Raw genomic sequence first — 23,270 nt, forward strand, 5'->3', positions numbered from 1 at the left:
GAAGGGACAGATGAAGTTTTGTAGAACGAACAAATGAATGAGTGAATGAATTAAGTTCAGAAAAATATAGCGAACGAATGAAAGAAAGAACGAAAGCGCGAACAAAAACGTTGAGAAATATTACCATTTTTTTTATTTTCATCCTTGTGCATTATATAATTTATGAAAATCACCTTGGAAACTGATTTTATGTTGAAATTCCACTTTTTTGAAACAGTGCACTACTTTTGTCAAAATGTATACGTCCCTAAGGAAGGCACATAGTCTTACGTTTGAATCAGACATCTCGAAACTATCAATCGGTAAGTCGCGAAAGTGTTCCGTACGGCACGTGTGCTGTTAATAGACAATTGAAAATATTCAAAAGGGCCGGTCAATTATCAAAATCGTCGAGACATAATATTGCTTTCATCTTATTGTTCTTTTCCGGTTCAGCAATGTCTATTTTTGTGACACTCGAGTTTGTGTACATAAGCTTAAGTACTTTGCCACTACAGCGAGTAATCTATTGCTTATTGACATACGAGTTTGGGTGCTAAATGGCGCGTGTGGCGATGTTGATTTGACGAGACTTTTGTTGACACAGGTAAGCGTGCTTACCCACCTGTAATTACGCTAATGGACAAACAGGTGTCCTGCAGGGTTACCAACACCTCAGACTGCCAGTGGTCAACGGGTGGCGCGTGGTCAATTCATTCTCTGGTCAACAAAAGACGGAGTTAGATCATCTCCCGCTAACATGGTCGACTCTTCACCGCCAACGTTTGGTTAATTTGACAGGTGAACGATGCCATAGCGCTGACGATTCTCCCGATGACGTAACAATGGTCAGTGGTTATCGCCTCAACTGACGATGGACATTCACCAGACGCCCTACTTGCCAGCGGCGTTTTAATTACTTTTAAATCTCAGAATAATGTCAGCTTCAAATGGAACTTTTAAATGAATCTATATAGAGGCTAACTAAGATATTATCGTTACATAAAACTCCGGGTTTAATGATGTTTGCTACACTGTGATATGTACCTCCGCTTCAGAAGAGCTCCACACAGGACTATGGTTAATGTAGAGAGCGGTCTTTGTTTAAGTTATAATTAATTAAAATAAATTGGAATCAAAATACACACCAACATGTTAATAACATGTTGATAATTTAAATTTTATCTTTTAATGATCTGGAAAATGATTTATTCAAGGACGAAAATACTTATACAGAACACACAAATACGTGTAAGCTTTGGTGACGTAGTTTTCCCTGACTTATATTGGTCCAATTATAATGGTCAAGTTGTTAATTGATGGTCACGATGGTGATATAATCTACATGATGCACATCCTATTTAGATATTCTGACATTTTAATCAAGCTTATTAAACTCGATCCTAATTATGACGTCACGTCAGGAATTGACACTGACAAAGGTCATCACCCTGACTTTGTGTACAGATTCTGACGTTTCAATCGACCTGACCCAATCAATCGTAATCATAACGTTACGTATTGATATTGACACTGACCACACCAAGACAAAAATCAATATTGATCGATTCTGTCCACTCTGTGGAAATCTGACCTCGGCCTCCCTGGATCGGCTTAACACAAGCATTATCCCTGATAATGAGACACATGTAGCCCGATACATCTGAATCAGATTTTAACATTTAGGCCAAAATCTTCCAGAATAAGATTCGTCTCTGTAAGCCGCATTCCCTATGACGAATCATTCATAAGCCCGGAGCCTCTGGCTAACCTTCATAAAAAAAACGTTCCATGTCTATAAGATATACATTTTGAAATAAGTTTCGTTATAGACCTTACTCCTTATAATGGGTATTTTTTTAATTTAAATTTTTTTATTAAAGTGTCACACATCATATACAGAATATTAACAATGCATTTCTGATGTTTACACCAAGAAACAGTAAGTTTGCTTATGTAGACGATCTATTTTAAGTTTATACCACCCCCTACACTCCACCTTCCACCCCCACCCCTACCAAACCCCAATCCACCCATTCAGGGAAAATATAATGTAAAAAAAGAAGAAGAAGAAAACTGCTTTAAAAAGTATTCGACAATTTGAGTCCAATCTATGCCAGGTGCCATACTAAGCATGTTATCAGAAACATGTATGTTATATATTTTTGATGCTATTCTATTTAAGTGGGTGTATGATAAAGACCTCTTGCGTGAATGTTGTATTCATTATTTAATTTTCTTGAATTTTATCGGAATTAAATACTGATAATAGAAAGTTCTGTCCTCATAACACACACTTCATCCTGTGTGCTCCCTAGGGAGCCAGTTCCAGTGTTACAGCGCCGTCTATCGTGAGGGAACAGCCAGGGGATAATTAAAGATAATACTAATTAACGTTAAATAATATAAGTCCCTTCCTCTCTTTATGCATTGGTTAAGAACTAAATATGTAAATAACGTCAATTTCTTCCTCACTATAATTAATAAAGACCTAATTCAATAGATTGTCATATTATAGATAAGTTACTGTTCAATCTTTCATGTAGATGTTGTCTGATAAATGTCCGTGCTAATTCAATAATGTGTTATACAAAAATAAATGTTAATAGTGATTTTTTTTATCAAAATATGCCAATTATTGGAAATAGCAAGCAATGAATTTTTGGTCCCTTTCACTACTACCCTGGATTTATGATCAGACAAACAATTTAATTATGTATCTGCACTAATTCTCACGGTAAACATTACCTGGACAGGTAAAAAAGACCAATTTAATTCGTTTACAGACGGGTGTTTTTACACAATGATAAAATATTCTATTTATTGTTATGAATATTTTATTACGGAAAAGAAAAACGGACTACGTAATTAGAATGATTCGTACATTGTTGTTTGGTATACGATGTTCAGCCCGGCAACGACATTGATTTATTCAGAACAAAGGTTTTTGCACCTGGTTGCCATGGACACGTTGATTTGGTTACGACAGGTGTGTTCATTCTGTCAAGTATGTACCGCTAGACGAATGGACTGCTGACAGATGGAGAATACTTCAAATAGTTTGGGGCCAGTCGAATCCCATCTGCCCTGTATTTCGGGGGCCGGGCCCTTCAAAGGGACCGCTTACACACCCCACGAAACAACAAGAGTGAACATTTTACACATTTGGAACAAATTCTGGTTAACCTTTCAAAAGAATAAAAAAGCTCTGTCCGCTTGATTGATTTTTACCCAGCACTTCGCGATTAAATATAGAACAGTGTATACTGAAACAAACGAATCCCATTGGTTAGTTCTACCGTTCTGAATCTGTTTTCCGATACGGGCGAGTCCACTGAATTGGAATCGAGAGGGGTGTTAAGTATTTCTTTGTGTTTAGCGTAGATCGCAGTCATTGGACTGCGCCGCGAGTAGGATCACAGCGTAAACAAAGAAATCTAATGGAATACTCGTAGTCGGGCTTGCTAAACCCGGTTGGAGGGTTTTCATTAATTTTCTGATGGATGGAGCTATCTCGGCGGGTATATAAGGTGAACACAGGGAAGACTGCTAGTGACTGTGCTCTCGTTGTGGTTGGTGTTGTAACTCTGTAGTGATATCTTAATATATATATTAGTGTTATTCAGAACTCACCGAACAGACTTACTTACGTTATACATGTTAAAGAGATATTATATATTTTATATTTTGTAAAAAAAAAAAAAAAAAATATTTGAAAAAAGTGACAATTTTTTTTGTATACAAAATCTTTTGAGTGACGTTTTTAACCCGCTGTGATTTTACCCTGTTCGAGGAAACTATGGTCGCCGGAGGTATGTACATATTTATTTTATTTCATTTATCAAAATATTAAGCATCATAAACATAAACAAGATAAAGATGTAACATCTATTTGTTTTCACTCGTACAACCTCATGTTATAAAAAACAGAATCACATGTACTTACTTGCCTTAAAAATATTAATATTTATTTGTAGGATTATAAAACTATATATCTATTAAATCTTGATATATAATCATATTGAAATCAACATTTAAAAAAAAATCAAAAATGCCAAATTGTCATGTTTCACCGTTGTGCATTTTTTGTGCTTTCTTTTCATTTCACTTTAACTTTTTCCGAATGACAAAAATAAAAACAAATAACCGCACACATAATTGTAATGAAGAAAAAAATATAGTATTCCAAAGTAGTATGTGCCTGTAGATAGAGTTTCTGGAGAATATCGCATGGTGTTATTCTTGAGGTGTAATGACAAATGTTGTTGTTGATTTCATCAATTGATTATGGAAATATTTTCTGAAAGGGAAATAAAAAATATAGAGGCAGTAATCTGCTGTAGATTTTACTGTGCCGGGGTGACTTGATAAATACTGGCATTTATTGAACTACAAAATACAGAATTTAGCGAACCAAACTTTTCAGTGTTGATTTCGAATGAAAGTTGATGGCTATGAGCAGGTGGACAGTTCACCAAACCGGATATTCTGACCGTCACGGCGCGCTATAAATTGACCAAAATCAGACTTTATTGACCTATGCTAACTTCGGCGGTCATTATCACGTGACAAAAGTCGTGAATTTGTTTCCATGGGGAAAGGGTTGTTTCACAAATCCCCTAAAACTATACCGAACACAAAGCGACCAGTTTTCAGAGTCTGGGCGGAGTTGTTAAGTCTTTGTGAAGGGTTCTTTACACTTATTGAATAGCTATTGTAGAATTCGTCTCTAGTTTCCTGTGCATTCAGCTATTTTTTTCATATTTGAAATTCAAACGTGTTTATCTCGTGGGCACAAAGGGTCAGTTCTATAGATTAGAGACAAGTGAAGATAGCTTTGTCGGGAGGCTAATGGCATGCCTCCGCGGGCTACTGTTTGGGTAGGATAGAATTACGATACCGAGCACTAATCTAGTAAAGCGATGGCGATCGTTGACAAAACTGCATTAACCCGCCATTCTGATATTTTCTCTAGACGCAGTGTATGACCTGCTCGGGAAATGGTAAAAGTGCTGTCATGATTTTTTTGAATGTTGGGATAGATTGAGGAAAATTTGACTTCGTTGTTTTTTATGTTTTTGTTTTTGTGTGTGTTTAAATGAAGATAATTCACTGTTTATACCGATCTATACTGCAAAATGTCGTGTAAAGGCAAATAGCAAATAGAGCTATGAGTATGAGAAGCATGTGTGTGGAGGGGGAGGGAAAACAGGGGAGGGGTGAGGAGGAGGGGGGGGGGGGGGGGGGGGGGGGGTGAGGGAGGTTGAAAGTGAAACGAACCATCTGTTTCTACTCCGTTCAAAATCTTAATTTAGTCAGCTTGTCTCTCCACTGAGCTTTTTTTCTCTGCTATATCGGATGACGTTAACAGACAAGAGACAAATAAACGTGAAGTTTGAATATTAAGCTGGTTCTTTCAAATATTCAATTTTGAAACAAAAACCTCTCACCAGAAACAAAATTGACATCTAAAGAGTTCAATCAAAAACGGGTCATGTTGTAACACATATGAATGGACAGATATTGATTTGGACGTTTGTCTTCACCTAAATCTCCGAAACTGACCACATGTCCGAAGTCTCTGACCAAACTGACCACATGTCGGAAGTATCTGACCAAACTGACCACATGTATATTGACCAACCTGTTAATGTTGGTCAAGAGCAATTATAAACGTCATACGTGTATGTAGTTCCACGTTAATCAATCTACCTGGAAGCCGGTAGGAAATCAATGCGACATGGATCCATTTTATCTGCGAGTCAAACCTAATCATCCACCTACTTCAATTCTACCAATCAATGACGTCATATTAAACCAGATCGCGGAATCCGCAATCAATTATGATTCCTGCCAATCTTTCAGAAACGAGGACATCACGTGACATTTTATTTTAAAGAAATGTCACCAAAATGCTCTTATAATGGTTTTAGAAATACGTCTTGTTATGGAAAGAATGGTATAACACCACCCGCTACCCAAACCAAGGACTGTAGGGGATATACAGCTTTACCCAACGAACTATACAATATTCTGTCTTCTGTCAATGTATTTCCAAGAGTTCGCGGGGGGGTTGTTGTTGTTTATCGTCAATAGATTGTCAGATTTAAAACCAGGCGATGCTGTTATGGGAGGCTACAATACTGTCATTCTCTTTGATCCTCTTCAAATAATGTCCCGTCGGTTCTGTTCGGTGCCTCAATGTCCCGTTGTCTGTTCTGGAAATGTCTATCGATTTCTACATGGTAAAAATCAACTAAATTAGACGATTGTAATTCCCGGTGTGCAGTGTGCGGATGTTCCCCCGACGTGCCCATTCGCGACACTGACATTGTGTATTGGACAATCGATCGAATTCAGCTCTAAAATATAAATTTATCTATTGTCATAGCAATCTCTAAAATTACAAATGTGATAATATACCCCTAGGTTTTGTGTATTTGTCAATATCGATCGAATTCAGCACTCAAATATGAACGTATCTATTGTCATACCATTCTCTAAAATTTCAAATGTGATAATATACCCCTAGGTTTTGTGTATTGGACAATATCGATCGAATTCAGCTCTAAAATATAAATGTATCTATTGTCATAGCATTCTCTAACATTTCAAATGTGATAATATACCCCTAGGTTTTGTGTATTGGACAATATCGATCGAATTCAGCTCTAAAATATAAATGTATCTATTGTCATAGCAATCTCTAAAATTACAAATGTGATAATATACCCCTAGGTTTTGTGTATTGGACAATATCGATCGAATTCAGCTCTAAAATATAAATGTATCTATTGTCATAGCATTCTCTAACATTACAAATGTGATAATATACCCCTAGGTTATAGCAGTTTCTTAATGCATCGCTCAATGTACACGTGCCTCTGTTAAGGTGTGTTGTCCATTCATGGTTTATCTTCCTTTAGGATGTATCAGATAAGATGTCAATATTTGAGCTAGTTTAAAACATACTCTTCAACTGCGATGGAAACCTTTTCATAATTGTCAAATTCAATGGATTTCCTTTGTAGATATTACGCGTGCTATCACCTTTAATAACATCTAGATCTGTTTATCGTATTTGAAAAGCCAATATCATACAATTTAATATCTTAGCTGATATCCCTATTTGGCATATAGATTTGAAAAGGTATAGACGTATGGGAGGACTGGAAGGTATACGGTTTTCTTGTTTGATTCATGGGGCGTACATCATAATGATAAAAAAATCTACCACTGGTATGTATTGATGTAAACTGTCATACGAGGCTTTCGTCCTGCGTAACTAGGGACGCTTTTTTGGTATATATCGACACAATGCTATTACTCATGGTTAAATGGAAACAGTTACAAATCACACATGTAGTCTGCGTTACTAAAACGCTTTCCTATCGTATATCCACACGCTACTATCACTCATGGTTAAATGGAAATAGTTAAAACCATATATCTAGTCAGCGTCCCTAAAACGCTTTATCATCTGACACACTAACACTAGTATCGTGCTTGGAAAAATAAACTGTTTCAAAAAGCAAGTCTAATCTGCGTCACTGAGACGCTTCCCTACTATACATAGACGATTGCCTGTCACGCAGTCCGCCGGCTTCCAAATAATTTCTCCTTGTTCCTAAAAGACGTCTCGACGTTTCTTTTGTCGCTGCGAGAAGCGCGGTCCTGATCAAATTTAGTCACTACAAATCGGCCCTTTGCTCTACGTTTCTGAGACGCTTTCGTTTTATTTATACGTGTATCTAATGGCTACGGCGTCAGAACTATTCCATACGTAGCTGTATAGAACGGAATTCTCCATGTATATTTTATACCTTTCCCCGCGGTCGACTTTTGTATAAGACCATTTGTGGTCATTGTCTAGAATTTTATTCTCCCAAACCTAATAATTATTGCTTCTATTTTGGTTTTGCTCCTGTCTAGAGGCCACGGAGGCGGAGTATTACGGTACCATTCGTCATCATTGACCTTCCGTACTTAGTTGCTATACCTGTCTACATCCAAGTAATATATATGCTAATTTGGTAGGTCAATTGTCTTCTCTGGGTTAAATCATGTCATTCTAGTATCTAATACATACCATCATACAGCGAAACACTTTCGGAACCTCGATTACTAGGACGAAGTTTTGAATTGATGCTTCGCTACCTATTTGTCGTTTTTACCATTCGTTCTAAATAAAGACTGATTGTCTGGCGGTACAAGGTCATTCACTTGGGAATGGACTATGTAGCTAGACGTCATCATCTTCGATTTGACCTTGGCAAATGGAACCTTATGTCAAGAAATAAAGTCGGCCATTCTGGTTTCCTTGGATGTGTACATGTCTCACAGGGATTGCGACATTCCATGATAGGCCATTATGCTTTCTGATAATCGCTTGATAGGACGCACTATTGCTAGTCATTAAATACAAATGCTATTATAGACATGGTTGATTAGGCAAAGTGTTATATAATAAAACAGTAAATGTAGGAGCCAGGCCTATAAAGTGTCCAGAGACTCTCGCTGGACGTGGCCAATAGTAACTCTAAACGAGGCTCTCCAGATCGGAATTAAGTTAATCAGACTCACGTGACATGGTCAAAGGTCAATTACAGCTGGTTTGGGGTCAGGGAAACCTTTGTTGAAAGATGGACACTCGCGCGTGAAAAATCCGAGAATCATATGCAGTGTCTTGAATCATAAATGACCGTAGCTAATTCAGGCGAAAATGATGTGTTTACGATGATAATGTTTTCTGTTATGTTGTTTATCTATTACTGTACACAATATCATTGATTAGGTTGAGACATCACGTTACGGCGAATTTAAACAATAGGGAAAATGTCACGTGGTTAAGACGAGATCCCGTTTAAATAGCATATTACCAACCTTTTCGTTGCATGTGTGTCTATATGATCATATTATCTCAACAAAAACAAAACATGTATGTAATGTAACAACACAGGACTACTCACCTCTCTGGCATTATACAATAAAAAACCATCAACGGAACATCGGATCCGGAAAATTCTGAGCGCGCCCAAAGGTTTCTGTACCAACGCGATTTATGAAGACAAGTGCACTGAATCATCGTTGTCAGTCAACGAAGGCCAAGAACAGTAACACACGCACACACACACAATCCTCTCTTCTATTTTGACTGCGTGTTTGCAGGAATAATATCTTATCACAAGCCCACCACCTCTGGGTCGCGAGTTCGAAACCGTGGTGCAATTGCCATTAACAGACCGTAGGTCGGTGTTTTTTTCTACGGGTACTCCGGCTTTCCTCCACCTCCAAAACCTGGCACGTCCTTAAATGACCCTGGCTGTTAATTAGGATGTTAAACCAAATAAACCAAATTTTTAAGGTGACTACATTGAATTTGTTTTTGATGCGTTTACTTTGAAACGATATTGTCTGGAAATGTATTGAATGATTAATACGCTAGTAGTTGATTTAAAATGTATACTGTAAAAGTGGATATTTTCGCGCGTTGGAATGTTCGCTTAGTAAGCCTCCAAACTGTTCGCGGTGTAGATATTTTCGCGCTGTCAGTCATGATGAAAATATATTTTCGCGCTATATGATTTGTGTATATATACGAAAGACTCTCCATATTTCATCAAATAACCAGACGATTACACGTACGATATCATGCGAACACATATTTCGGTACAATAGTCATGACACATGGATTGTGATACCAGAAGAGAAGCCAAACTCGCAGTAACAACACAAAGATCTAGAACATACGGCAACTGCAACGAGCGCTTGTTCCATAAAACATAGTGTGTCTTTGAGGACAAACATCGAAAAGGAATTTCGGAAGGGGGCGTGGCAGGGGGCGTGGCGCGTTGCTGTACATTTGAGTTTCTGCTGTCTCATCAAGGCTCGGCGTACGTCATTAGAAGTTTATACAGTACAGTAGCACGGTATGTCAGCCTCGTTTTGGCGAGTTTTTAAATAGCGATTCATTATAATGTTGTATGGTACTTAGGGTCGGAAGATTCATTTCGAGTTATAGCCATGCTCATTATATCCCTTGTAATATCATTACAACGGTGATTATACGAGAAATATACACCCAGTTAGATGATATGAATTTTAATAATGACCAATTGGAAGGCTGCTTACAATTTACATCTTTGGGATCCGCCGAACGTTTTGTTCGGGTGGTGAAGCGCCAGTAGAATACATTTAATTTCCTTGTATATAATTCTTCGATTGCCGCGTTCATGCTCTCTCCAGTCTTCCATAGACACGTGGACAATTTGTTGTTGTTGTCGTGCATTTTTTTTCTAGGAATGCCGTCTGTTTCTCCAGACATCCTCGGATTGTGTGTAAACGTCCGCTCGAACTCGATGTCAAATGTTCATTTCTAGGGACGGCTTCGCTGTCGCAACAGCGCCATCTCTGATTTTAAACACAAACAGTTAGAATACAGGTAAACGGGATTCCTTTATTCCTCAGACTCCGAAATCGTTGATTAAATACGACGAAGTGTCTGAAATGTTTGATTAAATTCGTTTTAGAATTCAACCCTGAGAATGATTCATATCGTTAGATTGATTTTTTCAGTCTCTGAGATGTTTTATTAAATCAGGCAAAGAAGTCAAACGTCAGAATGACCCAGATCTCTCAGAGTTGATTTCTCAGTCTCTGAAATGTTTGATTAAATCCGATGTAGATGTCAAACATCATAATGACTCTGATCATTCAATGACAATTCTTTTAACATTGGTTTCCGGGATATTTTACGAGGTGTACGGGCTCACGTGGTATCTTATTGTTTTCACTGATGTTTATTGTTTTCATGTTTTCACAAGTCTAAATGACACCTATCTTGTTATGCCCTTTTGTGTATTGGTGATCAAAATATCTCTTACTCCGCAGCAAAATAAATCTATGAGAAAAGGCATAATCGATATGACCGATGATTCATAGAAACGTATAAAATGTGATGTAATGGGATAATGCTATACATTAAAAAATTGTACAGACAAATATAACCTGTGTAAACCGCCATTATTATCCTAGATAAATCTACGAACTAAGAGATCCATCGATATGTATAATGTAGATATATGACAGCTGTATCTCAAATGTGCATTAAATCCGTCTAGACAAGTATAATGCGTTAAACGACTCGTCAATATTTGAGACGTAAAACTCCAGCGGCGAATGTGCATATACTTCGTAAATTCATATATTGATAGCTTTTATTGTCGTTTTTTATTGATTAACTTCAATTTCAACACATTTTATTCCAATATGAAATCGGCATTTAACGATCCTCATCGCCTTTATAATTTCTCTGCAAATTGACTCGGCGATAAAGCTTGTGTGGATGATAGACTACTATATATATTGTACAAGGATTACAAAAAAGGTACACGGCATGTCATATCACCTTTCAAAACTACGTAAATTACATTATTTTCGGAGTTTATAAGCGAAGAGAGTCAATTGTAAATTCAAATTCTTTGCGATAATTTGTACTCTGTTTTCGCGAGCTTAACTTTTCAGACACATTCGCGAACATATTATTTCGTTACCACTGAAGTAGAAATGACTCAAAATTTGCTAGTAATGTCCTATTAGATAACCGATAGCTTAGCCGTCACCCGAAGGTGTTATTTTCGTACAAATAATCGTGATGGATTTGAATTAGCAATTGATTCTCCTCGCTTATAACCGCGAAAATAAACCCCGCGAAATACATGTGATTTACAGTACCGTATTGGTTAAAACATTATTATGACATTTAAAAATGTTGTTTAATTGAATTCCTTTTGAATGAAAGCTTTATTGCCGATCTGAATTGAGGATATCAACATCAGCTACACGAATTTATACATAATACCGAAAACGTACTTATTTTAGTGTGCACAAATTTCAGCGCAAAACCGAATTAAAACGAGTCAGAGGAATGATAAATTGGCGTACCCACAGTGCTGGCCATATAAAAAATTCTAATTAAGTTAACATTAGCGCCATCAAAATTCAGCGAAATTCTTCCAGCTGGAAAACCGCTAAGATAAGATTACCGCTAAAATATGTGCGTTTACAGTAATCATAACAGTTTTCCTCTTGCGTTACGCGAGACGTTGGTGTTCCCCGGCCCTATAAAATATTTATCTAGATAGCAAACGGGATGGTATGTGAATAAATTAAAATAATTTCAATGTAGACTTTTTAATGCGTTTTGAAGTATATAGAATAATTTATCTGCTTTCTAGATCGACTCCTTAAATTCTAGTCATGATATCAGACAGAATACCACGAACTATTTGTAATGAATCGAGCGTGCACATTCTCAAATCTTGATAAACTACACTCTCTGAGGCAGGTCTGCTACATAAACTAGAACCATATAGCTCAACAATGAATGTATGTTACATTTCACCGGACCCATCCTCATCCTCGACGACTGAAATTAAACATATAGAACAACTACATGTAACATAAAACATAGAAATCCTACAAAGATTCGTTTGTTTAACGTACATGCCCCGGTTAGCCTACTGCCAACCAGTGTTGGCCCAATATACTCTCTCGCCGAAGTTTTTAAGTTTTGGAAACAAAAATGCATATCTGCGTTCAGCATATTTAGGTTTTAGAATAGAACGTCTTTTGTTAGCCCATCTTTGATGGATTCTCTAGCTTCGTCTGATAAATGTTGGGGCGTAAGATGGACTTCGTTGTAAATCTGAGCAATTGCGTGGTAACTTTTGATAAAGTCACGGATTCGCAGAACATCTTTTTTTTTATAACGAGGGTGGTTATATCGTAAAGCTTTAACTTTTTAAAGGTGGTAATATCGTAAAGATCGTCAAGCTTGTAACTTTTGGAGGGTGTTTATATCTTAAAACTTGTAACTTTTGGAGGGTGTTTATATCTTAAAACTAGTAACTTTTGGAGGGTGTTTATATCTTAAAACTTGTAACTTTTGGAGGGTGTTTATATCTTAAAACTAGTAACTTTTGGAGGGTGTTTATATCTTACAACTAGTAACTTTTGGAGGGTGTTTATATCTTAAAACTTGTAACTTTTGGAGGGTGTTTATATCTTAAAACTTGTAACTTTTGGAGGGTGTTTATATCTTAAAACTTGTAACTTTTGGAGGGTGTTTATATCTTAAAACTTGTAACTTTTGGAGGGTGGTAATATCGTAAAGTATATAACTTTTGGAGGGTGTTTATATCTTAAAACTTGTAACTTTTGGAGGGTGGTAAAAGTGTAAAGAATATAACTTTTGGAGGGTGGTAATATTGTAAAGTATTAACTTTTGGAGGGTGGTAATAGTGTAAAGTATGTAACTTTTGGAGGGTGGTAATAGTGTAAAGTATTAACTTTTGGAGGGTGGTAATATTGTAAAGTATTAACTTTTGGAGGGTGGTAATAGTGTAAAGTATGTAACTTTTGGAGGGTGGTAATAGTGTAAAGTATGTAACTTTTGGAGGGTGGTAATATGGTAAAGTATTAACTTTTGGAGGGTGGTAATAGTGTAAAGTATGTAACTTTTGGAGGGTGGTAATATTGTAAAGTATTAACTTTTGGAGGGTGGTAATAGTGTCAAGTATGTAGCTTTTGGAGGGTGGTAATAGTGTAGAGTATGTAACTTTTGGAGGGTGGTAATAACGTAAAATATATAACTTTTGGAGGTGGTAATAGTGTAAAGTATGTAACTTTTGGAGGGTGGTAATAGTGTAAAGTATATAACTTTTGGAGGGTGGTAATATTGTAAAGTATGAAACTTTTGGAGGGTGGTAATAGTGTAAAGTATGTAACTTTTGGAGGGTGGTAATAGTGTAAAGTATGTAACTTTTGGAGGGTGGTAATAGTGTAAAGTATTAACTTTTGGAGGGTGGTAATATTGTAAAGTATTAACTTTTGGAGGGTGGTAATAGTGTAAAGTATGTAACTTTTGGAGGGTGGTAATATTGTAAAGTATTAACTTTTGGAGGGTGGTAATAGTGTAAAGTATGTAACTTTTGGAGGGTGGTAATAGTGTAAAGTATTAACTTTTGGAGGGTGGTAATAGTGTAAAGTATTAACATTTGGAGGGTGGTAATATTATAAAGTATTAACTTTTGGAGGGTGGTAATAGTGTAAAGTATTAACTTTTGGAGGGTGGTAATAGTGTAAAGTATGTAATGTTTGGAGGGTGGTAATAGTGTAAAGTATTAACTTTTGGAGGGTGGTAATAGTGTAAAGTATGTAACTTCTAGAGGGTGGTAATATCGTAAAGTATATAACTTCGAATCGGTCATGATTACTTTGTCAGATGTGTAACCTCTTTAAGATACAGGTTATTAAGAAAACAATCGGTATTATAATCCAATTTTACTTTCCATTCTACATCTTACATTCATGGTAGTTATGAACGACATGAGACTTTGCTGTTTGACTCTTAAGTAATGCCATACGGATAAATACAAGAAAAGAACATTACGGCTGTTACTGTCAGACCGTACATACCATAGCTAACCAGTGGATGGTATTCCCAGACTTCTGGTTACGAACTTCATCTCACAAATCTACGTCAGACCCAATTTGTAGATAAGAGGTAGAGTTATTCTCAAAGCACTTCTGGTAAACCCGGTAGTGAGGGAGCGTGCCCTCAACTCATATACACAGTAACAGCACAGACATATCAGGAGTTACGTTTTTTCTTCAAATATCACAAGTCTTTCTTTCATGGTTTTTTTTTTAAGTTGGCATATTCAAACAACGCTTCTTTGAAAGTACGTATATGAGAAAAAGAATTTACAATACCGTGATTTGTTGGGAAATTTTCGGCAAATGTACATGTATACTGTTTGACGGAATACATGTATGTATAACTATACCAATCTTGAAATAATATAAAGATTTGTCGCATGTTTGATAAGAACTTGTAATTTAGAGGGATATTGTTGAAGGAGGGATGTAGAGGGATGGAGGGGGAGGGGGATGGAGGGGGAGGGGGTAGAGGGATTGTTGGAGGAGGAGGGGGGGGGGGGGGGGGGGGGGGGTTAAGTACCAGGAAACCATATTAACATTGATATAATTAATCTCACCAGCACTGAGACACAGCAGGAGGAACTCTAAACACTTCACTATGAGAAATATAACCCGAATTTCCTCTGGCCTCTTACACCATGTCCGCTCTAGTTCATGTCTGGTGTCAGGGCCAGAGGAAACTCGGGCTCTGAGAGAGAGAGTGTGGAACTCGTGCCGACTGACAGTTGAGCTCCGTATAAATAAAATGTATCACATTCTAATAAAACTTCGACAAGTACTCTGTATAAATCTCTAGTTTGAATAATGGTTGAATGTGGCGGCATATTTACGCCGCAGAAAGCCTCGGTACATCTCCCCATGTTTAAATGACATAAAGGCTGGGGATGAAATAAACATCAGCTGGTCTCAGTGCGGTAGACGCTTGGAATCCCGCTCTTTGACTTTCTCTAGCCACTTAAAGAACGAGATAGCATTCTAGTTTTACAGAACTAGGCAGTATAGCTATCACATCCAACTACTTCACCCGCTGAGGGAGAGAGCAAAGGCATTTACATAGGAGGATACAATTCCTTAGATTACATAAAACATAGATTCAAACTATATTTAACTTGAGTCACATCGATTTCAAGTGCAAATCAAAATGAGATACACCGAAGGTACGCGAATACAAAGTGATTTAATGTGTATCAAGGCATAATTTGTTTGTAACTTACCCTATACAAGCCATATAATCTGTAATTTGGAACGGGACATTTTTTTTTTTAATAATTTTTTTATTTTGATAATTTTTAGGTACTGACGTCATTTTGTGATAAAATGCGCATGCGCTGCACACTTTAATTATCCTGTTCTTTCCGCACGCGGTGCTAATCGCGTGCTCTTGATAGATGTGGTCATTGTTTAGTTAAGCATTTAAATTTAGTTACGTAATATCATGCTCACACATCTCGTGCGACTTGACTTGACTTCACGTGTAGTGCATTCGGTAGTGTTAGGAAATCTAATTTCATTCTATTACCATGACAACTGAATGATCCTACCGAACAGATAGCGAGAATTCCTTCCTTCCCAAGACTTCTATAATTGCTTTCACGTACCAGACATATGTTTGTTTACATAAAAAATAAACTTCCGCCTCTTAACGCAAACCACGTGCTTCCTGCTACGACACGTGCTTTAAAACAATTTCAGCACGAGAATAATTCATTTCATTTGTTCATTTCACAGGAGCGTTTGTTTATAATGTTCTAAATAGCATCAGTTTTCGTTCTGTGTTATGAGGTCTGGGCTTTGCTCTTAAACAAATATCAACCAGTTTTGTTGATTGACTTCATATATCACTAGGATTAGCTGAATAATTTTTTATCAAAGATTAATTGTTACTGCAATATGTACCAACACTGACTCCTCGAATCGGAGTAATCCGGAAAACTGGTAACTGACTTGTTTTTAACTATTAGTTTTGATGTTGGAACTACAACAGCATAGGATTTTAACGAATTTAACGATTTCGACATCATAGACTCAACTAAATTTTGGTGCTAACCCATGACTGAATGAATACAATTCGTTTGGTGCTCAGACTTAACAAAATCATTCCTTATGCTTTTCCATTAGTTCACAATTAAACATTTTCGAAATAATGTTTTTTGAAGTTACTCCTATTTAAATGTTTCATCACTGCTGAGAACTCAAGCGACCTCATTTTTCACGAAAAGATTTGTTTTATAATTACTGTCATTCGCTTAGAACTTAAGCGACCTCATGAACCCTTGACCTCATGACCTTAGATCTGTCGATATTGTATTGTTTTCCCTTTCACGCACAGTACCACATACGGGCCAACTGGCACATCGAGTCTATGACGCGAAGACGCTCTAGACATTCGGCCTACCCCTCACCCTATCGCCCTCGACTCCCTGCTGGTTGTCTAATAACACCTCCGCAGGGTCCGTAGCCGGTGCAGGGAATTCCGGTCTGGAGACGCACAAACTCTTTCTTCATTGCATAAGAACGGACATCAATTTTACCAATGACGTTAAATATATTTGAATTTGAAATTTTTGACAGCAGAAAATCCTGTTTGATTGATATTTCTTTGAAGTCTGGATTGCCTACTTTTATTTTACTGAACTGGTCTAGTTTTTCTGATAACAAGTGCGATTTAAACGTTCCAATTGCTGTTCGTGATTCCGTAGGTGGTGACGCAATACCACACACGTGTTAACTAACTGGTTGATTTAATATTCCTTGCACGCGCAAATATATCACACGCGCTGAAATGTGATTGCTCATTTTGGTCAACTTGAGCTTCGATTGATCAATTTTTATCATTTTTTTTTTTTGAGAACAAATATAATGTTTGTTTTTATCTTCAATATGAACGCTGAATGCAGATCAGACAATTTCATTGAAACTATTAATGATGTGCATATATACAACACCATTCTGAGGAAATATTCAAACTAATTTCGTAGTTAAAAAAAATATGTCAAAAGTGACAAGCGGGTCACACCAGACAGCCTTAATTAAGTCCCGAGTGCATACGTATCTGTTGTATGGAAATTCCAAAGCAAACACACGCGTATTAATGCATTAAAACGAAAAATAATCATCGTAAAATTGTCGTCGTCCATTATTAAAATTAGCATTAGGCCATCAAAAGTATTAAATGTCGATCGCCATGGCAATCTAAATTTAAAAAAAGGTATGATAAAAAAAAAAAATAAAAAAAAAAAATAAAAAATTAGAAAATAAAATAATACATATATAAATTAAAAAAGACATTATTCAATCACAAGCTTCTCCATCGAATACCTCCCATGATTATGCAAACATACCTAATAAAACCAACAATTTATGGCAATTTAAGGAACAACACTACAAAACAACCATAACCATGTATAATATACAGAAATATAGCCATCGAAATCATATAATATTTCATAGCCGACGGTGATTAGTCTGTCACGTGGTTTGTGGTCACGTGATTGTTGGGGTGTAATGGTTACCGGCCTGGATTAAACCATCTTACTTGCCACCATGCTGATCGATGCATTCCGATCGATTTTTGCCAATAAATGAAATAGCTTGACCCCGGTTCTCCCGACTGTTTGTCGCGGACAATGTAATGTTTGGTCGATAAAAGGGCTCGAAGAGGTTGTACACGCTTTTGGCATTCACGGGATTATGTTTACCACCGATCTGATTGTTGTTTATCGAGTGATGTTGTGACGTCATCAGAATGTTTGATCAGGTTTCCGAATGTCTTTGAACAGCAAAACTCTCCAACTGTGTTTAAAAGTGAACTTTTTGTCGGGTAACTTTTTCAATTTAAATAGAACGGAAGTATTCCCAACAGTACAGTGACATTTCATTATTACCGAAGTTTAAATGATGAAGGTACAGTGCTATTCCGCTCTATTTTAGTTATCATGCTATGTGCTATTTTCAGTTTTAAACTCGATTTACTTTATTGATTGGCGAATCATATAATTCAGAGGGATTCTCAAAAGAAATACAGTATGCTAACATCTTTAAACACGAATTGAGAGTTAGACAGTTAAGTGTCACAAATGAATGAAACTGCATCATACGGCTGTTTCGTCCTTGTAGGACTCGTCAATGAAGGCGACATCGACAAGAAACAATAGAAATGGCAACTTCAGTGGGAGGCGTGATAGTCCAATAATTCGATTAATTTCATAATTTTAAATTTTAAATTTCAAAAGAACGTCGAGTCGTCAACGTTAATCTCGCCGGCAGCATCTTTGTCTAACGGGTTAATGTATAAGCTGAATGTGAGTATTGTCCAATACTTCACGCGGTATATTGCACAAGTCCCAGATAGAGGGAAACCAATATGCCACCTGAGCATACAGTCCAAACAATAGCAATCAATTTCTGTAAACATCAAACATATTCAAACAATATACATCCATATCGACTATCCGAGACCATTGTCCAGACTAGCGTTGGTTATATTAACGACTAGAATCTCGTTCCAACTTTTATAATCACCACACCAATGAATATTGATTAGTTGATGTGATTTATGTACATAACGAGAGTGGTATCGATTACTGTAATCGATATTGTATTGTTTCAAAATCGATTTTGCTCTCCAGTTCTGAGAGTTGTACAGAATGGTCCAAAGTTTTTTTCTATATAGACTTTTACCTCTTGTTCTGCTAGGTCAGTGATTTTTCCAACTCAAAGTGTAAGTTGAAATTGTCAAAATACTGGTAGTGTTAATATATTTTCAAATGTTGATAATGGTTAAATATGTATGAAGTTACGCGAATTTATGATTTAGGTATTATTTATTAATTTTTAATTTTCGTTTATTTAAAATTTAAACTTTCCATTGATGTAACCTGTCTCTGTGTTTTCATCCTGTTACTAGCCTAGTAACACACGCGGGATGAAAATGCTAACGATACCGGCTCCTTACGCGTGATAGGATTAAAAAAAAAGAGAGAAAACAGCTGTGTGGCTTAGAATATAATGTTCAAATATAAATACAGTTTGATATATTTGATAAATCTTAAGATGAATATGATATAGCGATTGTCTTTTTGTCTATAACACGATGGTATCACCAAACCAATTAGTCTGAACCCCGTGAGATAAGTACGAAACGACCACTCTTTAAAATATGCTGGCTTTTTTCTGATCTAACCGCGATGATAATATGTAAACAATTAGCTTTTTTATATGATTTGAAGCCACATATGTACCGATTGAGAGTAAAATTCCTGGTTGTGATGTTTGAGGAAGTCCACCACACGGAGACGGATTAGCTGGTGTAATACAAAGTCGCTATCGTAACATATTACGTCCCTACGACGCTCAACTACTGTAATGCTTGAGTACCGAATGATTTATATCCTACGGCGCGGAGTCTATCTCCGCGGGGTCTTATCACTTGATAGATACTGCCCGGGGAGGGGGTGAAGGGGGAGGGGGTGAGGGGGGTGAACATGTCTCGTAGTCGGTGCATAAACGGGGCATGTTGTAAGATACGGCCTCCCTTACACAGAGTCGATTATAACTCCAAAAGTGACAATATTTCATTTTAATCATTTTAGAGATAAGCCGTAATATACCGCCCGGCTACAAAGAACTCTCCCTAAGATCTAAGATATAAGCAGATGCGCAAATCGGTAAATTATTTTGTTTAAATATTCAAAATATCCGGTATTATGTAATATGCTTGCGGTAAAACGTGTCCAAACTACGTCATTAGCATCTACACAACTTGTCCATGGTTTACAGTAAGACACCGTAGATAGTGGTGGTCGCTAGCCTTATTTCAGTCGCTGGAAATTTCTTTAGATCGCTTCCATGAACTAAGGACGTAGGATCACGCCCGCTGTATCCAATTTCAAACCTAATTCTATTTTCACACGTCTTTAACAAGACGTAAATACCACATCAACCCAAAAACTGGGGCTGATTCATGTAACGGCCGGCGTGTCCCACGTGCGCACGCTCCACGGAACTGCTACTGGGCAAATACAGATCTCTGCTTGTCTCTGCATCAATATACCCGTGGTTTGGATTTTGGAAATGGATACATTCTGTAAGGTTTTACAATATAACAATGTAATTGATTACTGTGTTGAGAAAATCTTATTTAAATGATGTATACTGCTATTTTGCGTAGAAATGAATGTTTTGGAAGACTTATCATCATTTTGTGTAGAAATGCAAGTTTTGGAAGATTTATCACCATTTTGCGTAAAAATAAAAGATTTTGGAAGATATATCACAGCAGAAACACCAGGTGTTGGTACAATTCACGAATTAGTAATTAGATACAGTAGAATCAAAATGTCTAGGGTTTGTCATTGATGATAATGACGCCGTTCATCTTAATAACTTATCCGATGTGGACAATATTCTTCTATAAACCTATACATGTATTAGATATGATGGGATCTGAAGACATTGTGCATAGCAATTAAGAATTTTATGATTTTAATAGTTTAAAATTTAAGTAAAATCTACATTATATGTATGCAGTTTAATATTTTCTGTGTTCCAGTCTTTGTTAAATACCCTCATATGATTTGGCGGGGATTCTATCCTAACCCGTTTGTATCGATCGATTCCATTGGTAGAATTGTATCACGGAATTTCATTAATCAACCGGCTTCTGTGTCGAGCTGCAAATGACATTTGTCAGAATCTCTGCACGTGGCTTCGACGGCACTTGTCAATTTCAGACATAGTCTGGAAACAGGGACCAATGCAAAATAGTTGTACTGAAAATCTCCACTCTGGACATCGTGACAACCCGACGGTGGGCTGGTTACACTAGCTGATTAGCCATAATGGCGGACAAGTTGTCATTGCTTGTCTGCATGATGCATTCTGGGTAATTCCATGTCATGTTCATTTTAAGTAGAGCACGTAAATGCAATTTGCGTACTCGATTTGATGTGGAATGGGTTTGATCAAGAGTGCACAATTAGGATGCTGGACGTTGTCTGAATATAAATTCGGGTATAAACTGATTATATTGTTATATTAATTATATATCCCTCCGCGAATCATTTACTTGTATGTATTGTGAAGGAGAAATTTACATTTACCAAATATTCCTTTTAAAAACTTACTGTAGTTCACTGTGTTGACCCCTGACTTAGAATAATGAAATTACAAATACAGTTTTGACTGGTCATAGTTTGTGTTACTTCTAATTTCGATCGCGGAGAGGGTGGTAAGCTAGCATTAGATCTCAGCCGGACAATTTATTTCAAAATAATCATCATGTCGGTATCGTGTCAGCCATTCAACACCCCACGTGACAGAACAAGAACCGGGGGAAACAAGGATCAGTATAACTGTCACTTAAAAAATGTAAACAAGTTGTAAAAAATAGCTCTGATTGGTTTAAAATAGCCAATAAACCTAAAAATAAAACTAGAGATATTTTCGTTAGGGACGATTTGTCAATTGAAGTCTATTTACCTCCTGTCCCTTATAATTTCACTGGAGTTGCGATGCTACATAGCATTATAGCGAATCGGATTAAGGTAATCCACGTAGATACTTAATACAACATCAAAAGAACCTGTATACATATACACACCTGTATACATATACACACCTGTATACATATACACACCTGTATACATATACACACCTGCATATATCGAAAACTAATTTGGATTAAAGGACTAAATGATAATTGAAAGTCTTCATACTTGATTAAGATAAAACACGATTTCACTGTTATATATAGTTAAAGTTCACTTCACACGGGTTATCTCCCCTGAGCGCTCTTCAAATGGCTACACATCGGGAGAAAGTTAAATCCGGAAACATAAAGAAAACGAGGAAGAGAATCCGGAAACTTAAAGAAAATGAGAAAGAGAATCCGGAAACTTAAAGAAAATGAGAAAGAGAATCCGGAAACTTAAAGAATATGCATAAGATATATAATATGATTAACTTTCATGCTTTTATTACAGAGGACTGCAGCCAGGGGAACAATCTCTGGAATCAGAGATGGTAATCTGTAACTAAATCACAGTTTTAGAGTTGATCACTTAATACTCGAAATTTGATTTTACAGAACATATGAAAATGAAGGTGACTCCGTCTCGTATGTATAAACACCATATATATGTATCTGTTTTGACTAGAATAGTTTTCAAATTGTATTCCTCACAATGTTATTTTCCTACGCCACATTTATATACGCCACGATAGAACCTCGTTGTTACGATTTCGGCTCTTTACTTCATTTGTGTTATAACCACATCAGAGCAACATTGTTCTAAATTATCGCAATTTTCAAAAGTAATTTTCCTTGATTTTGAGCTCTTGTGTATATTTTTTTGCGAGCAATGATAATGTGAAAATAATTTTCATACCAGGGATGGCTATAATTCTGTATAAAAACTACACAAGCTTAGTAAATTAAGTGTGAACCTTATATATTATGTTTTCATTTTGCTTAAGATTTCTTCCAAAATTACTCTTATAGATTCAGATAAGTCGTACGACCTGACTTCATTTAACGACGTGTGTTTGCACACGATGGTAAATTAATTTACGAGTAATTCATTAGCTCAATATATTATATTTTATCGCCACACAGTTTTCGTAAAAACGAGGTTCTTTTGTAAAGGTTTGGCTAATGATAAATTGGATTTATTACTTTTGCAGTATAAGGGCATCCGACACTTAGCGTGAATTTCCAGTTCTATCGGTTTGATAGAATTTATAAACAGGTAATTTATGTTGAAAAATCCTATATATGTGGCGTTTTATTG

At 36.6% G+C, this 23,270-nt stretch overlaps 1 protein-coding gene across 12 annotated transcripts in view; it reads left to right on the plus strand.

The window, feature by feature from the left end:
* Nucleotides 1–23,270, plus strand: part of LOC117315693 (CUGBP Elav-like family member 4) — a 220,909-nt gene that overhangs the window by 167,027 nt on the left and 30,612 nt on the right. The window contains exons 1-2 of one of the 12 annotated variants that reach the window (XM_033870017.1): nt 3,459–3,791; nt 22,568–22,597. The exons of the other annotated variants lie outside the window; for them this stretch is intronic. Coding sequence (XP_033725908.1) covers nt 3,779–3,791; nt 22,568–22,597 — 43 coding nt within the window. The 5' untranslated portion in view covers nt 3,459–3,778. Of the gene's footprint in view, nt 1–3,458; nt 3,792–22,567; nt 22,598–23,270 lie in introns of those variants that run through there. 12 annotated transcript variants of the gene reach the window in all.

Source organism: Pecten maximus, chromosome 17 (assembly GCF_902652985.1).
Source record: "Pecten maximus chromosome 17, xPecMax1.1, whole genome shotgun sequence".
Classification (NCBI taxonomy): Eukaryota; Metazoa; Mollusca; class Bivalvia; order Pectinida; family Pectinidae; genus Pecten; species Pecten maximus.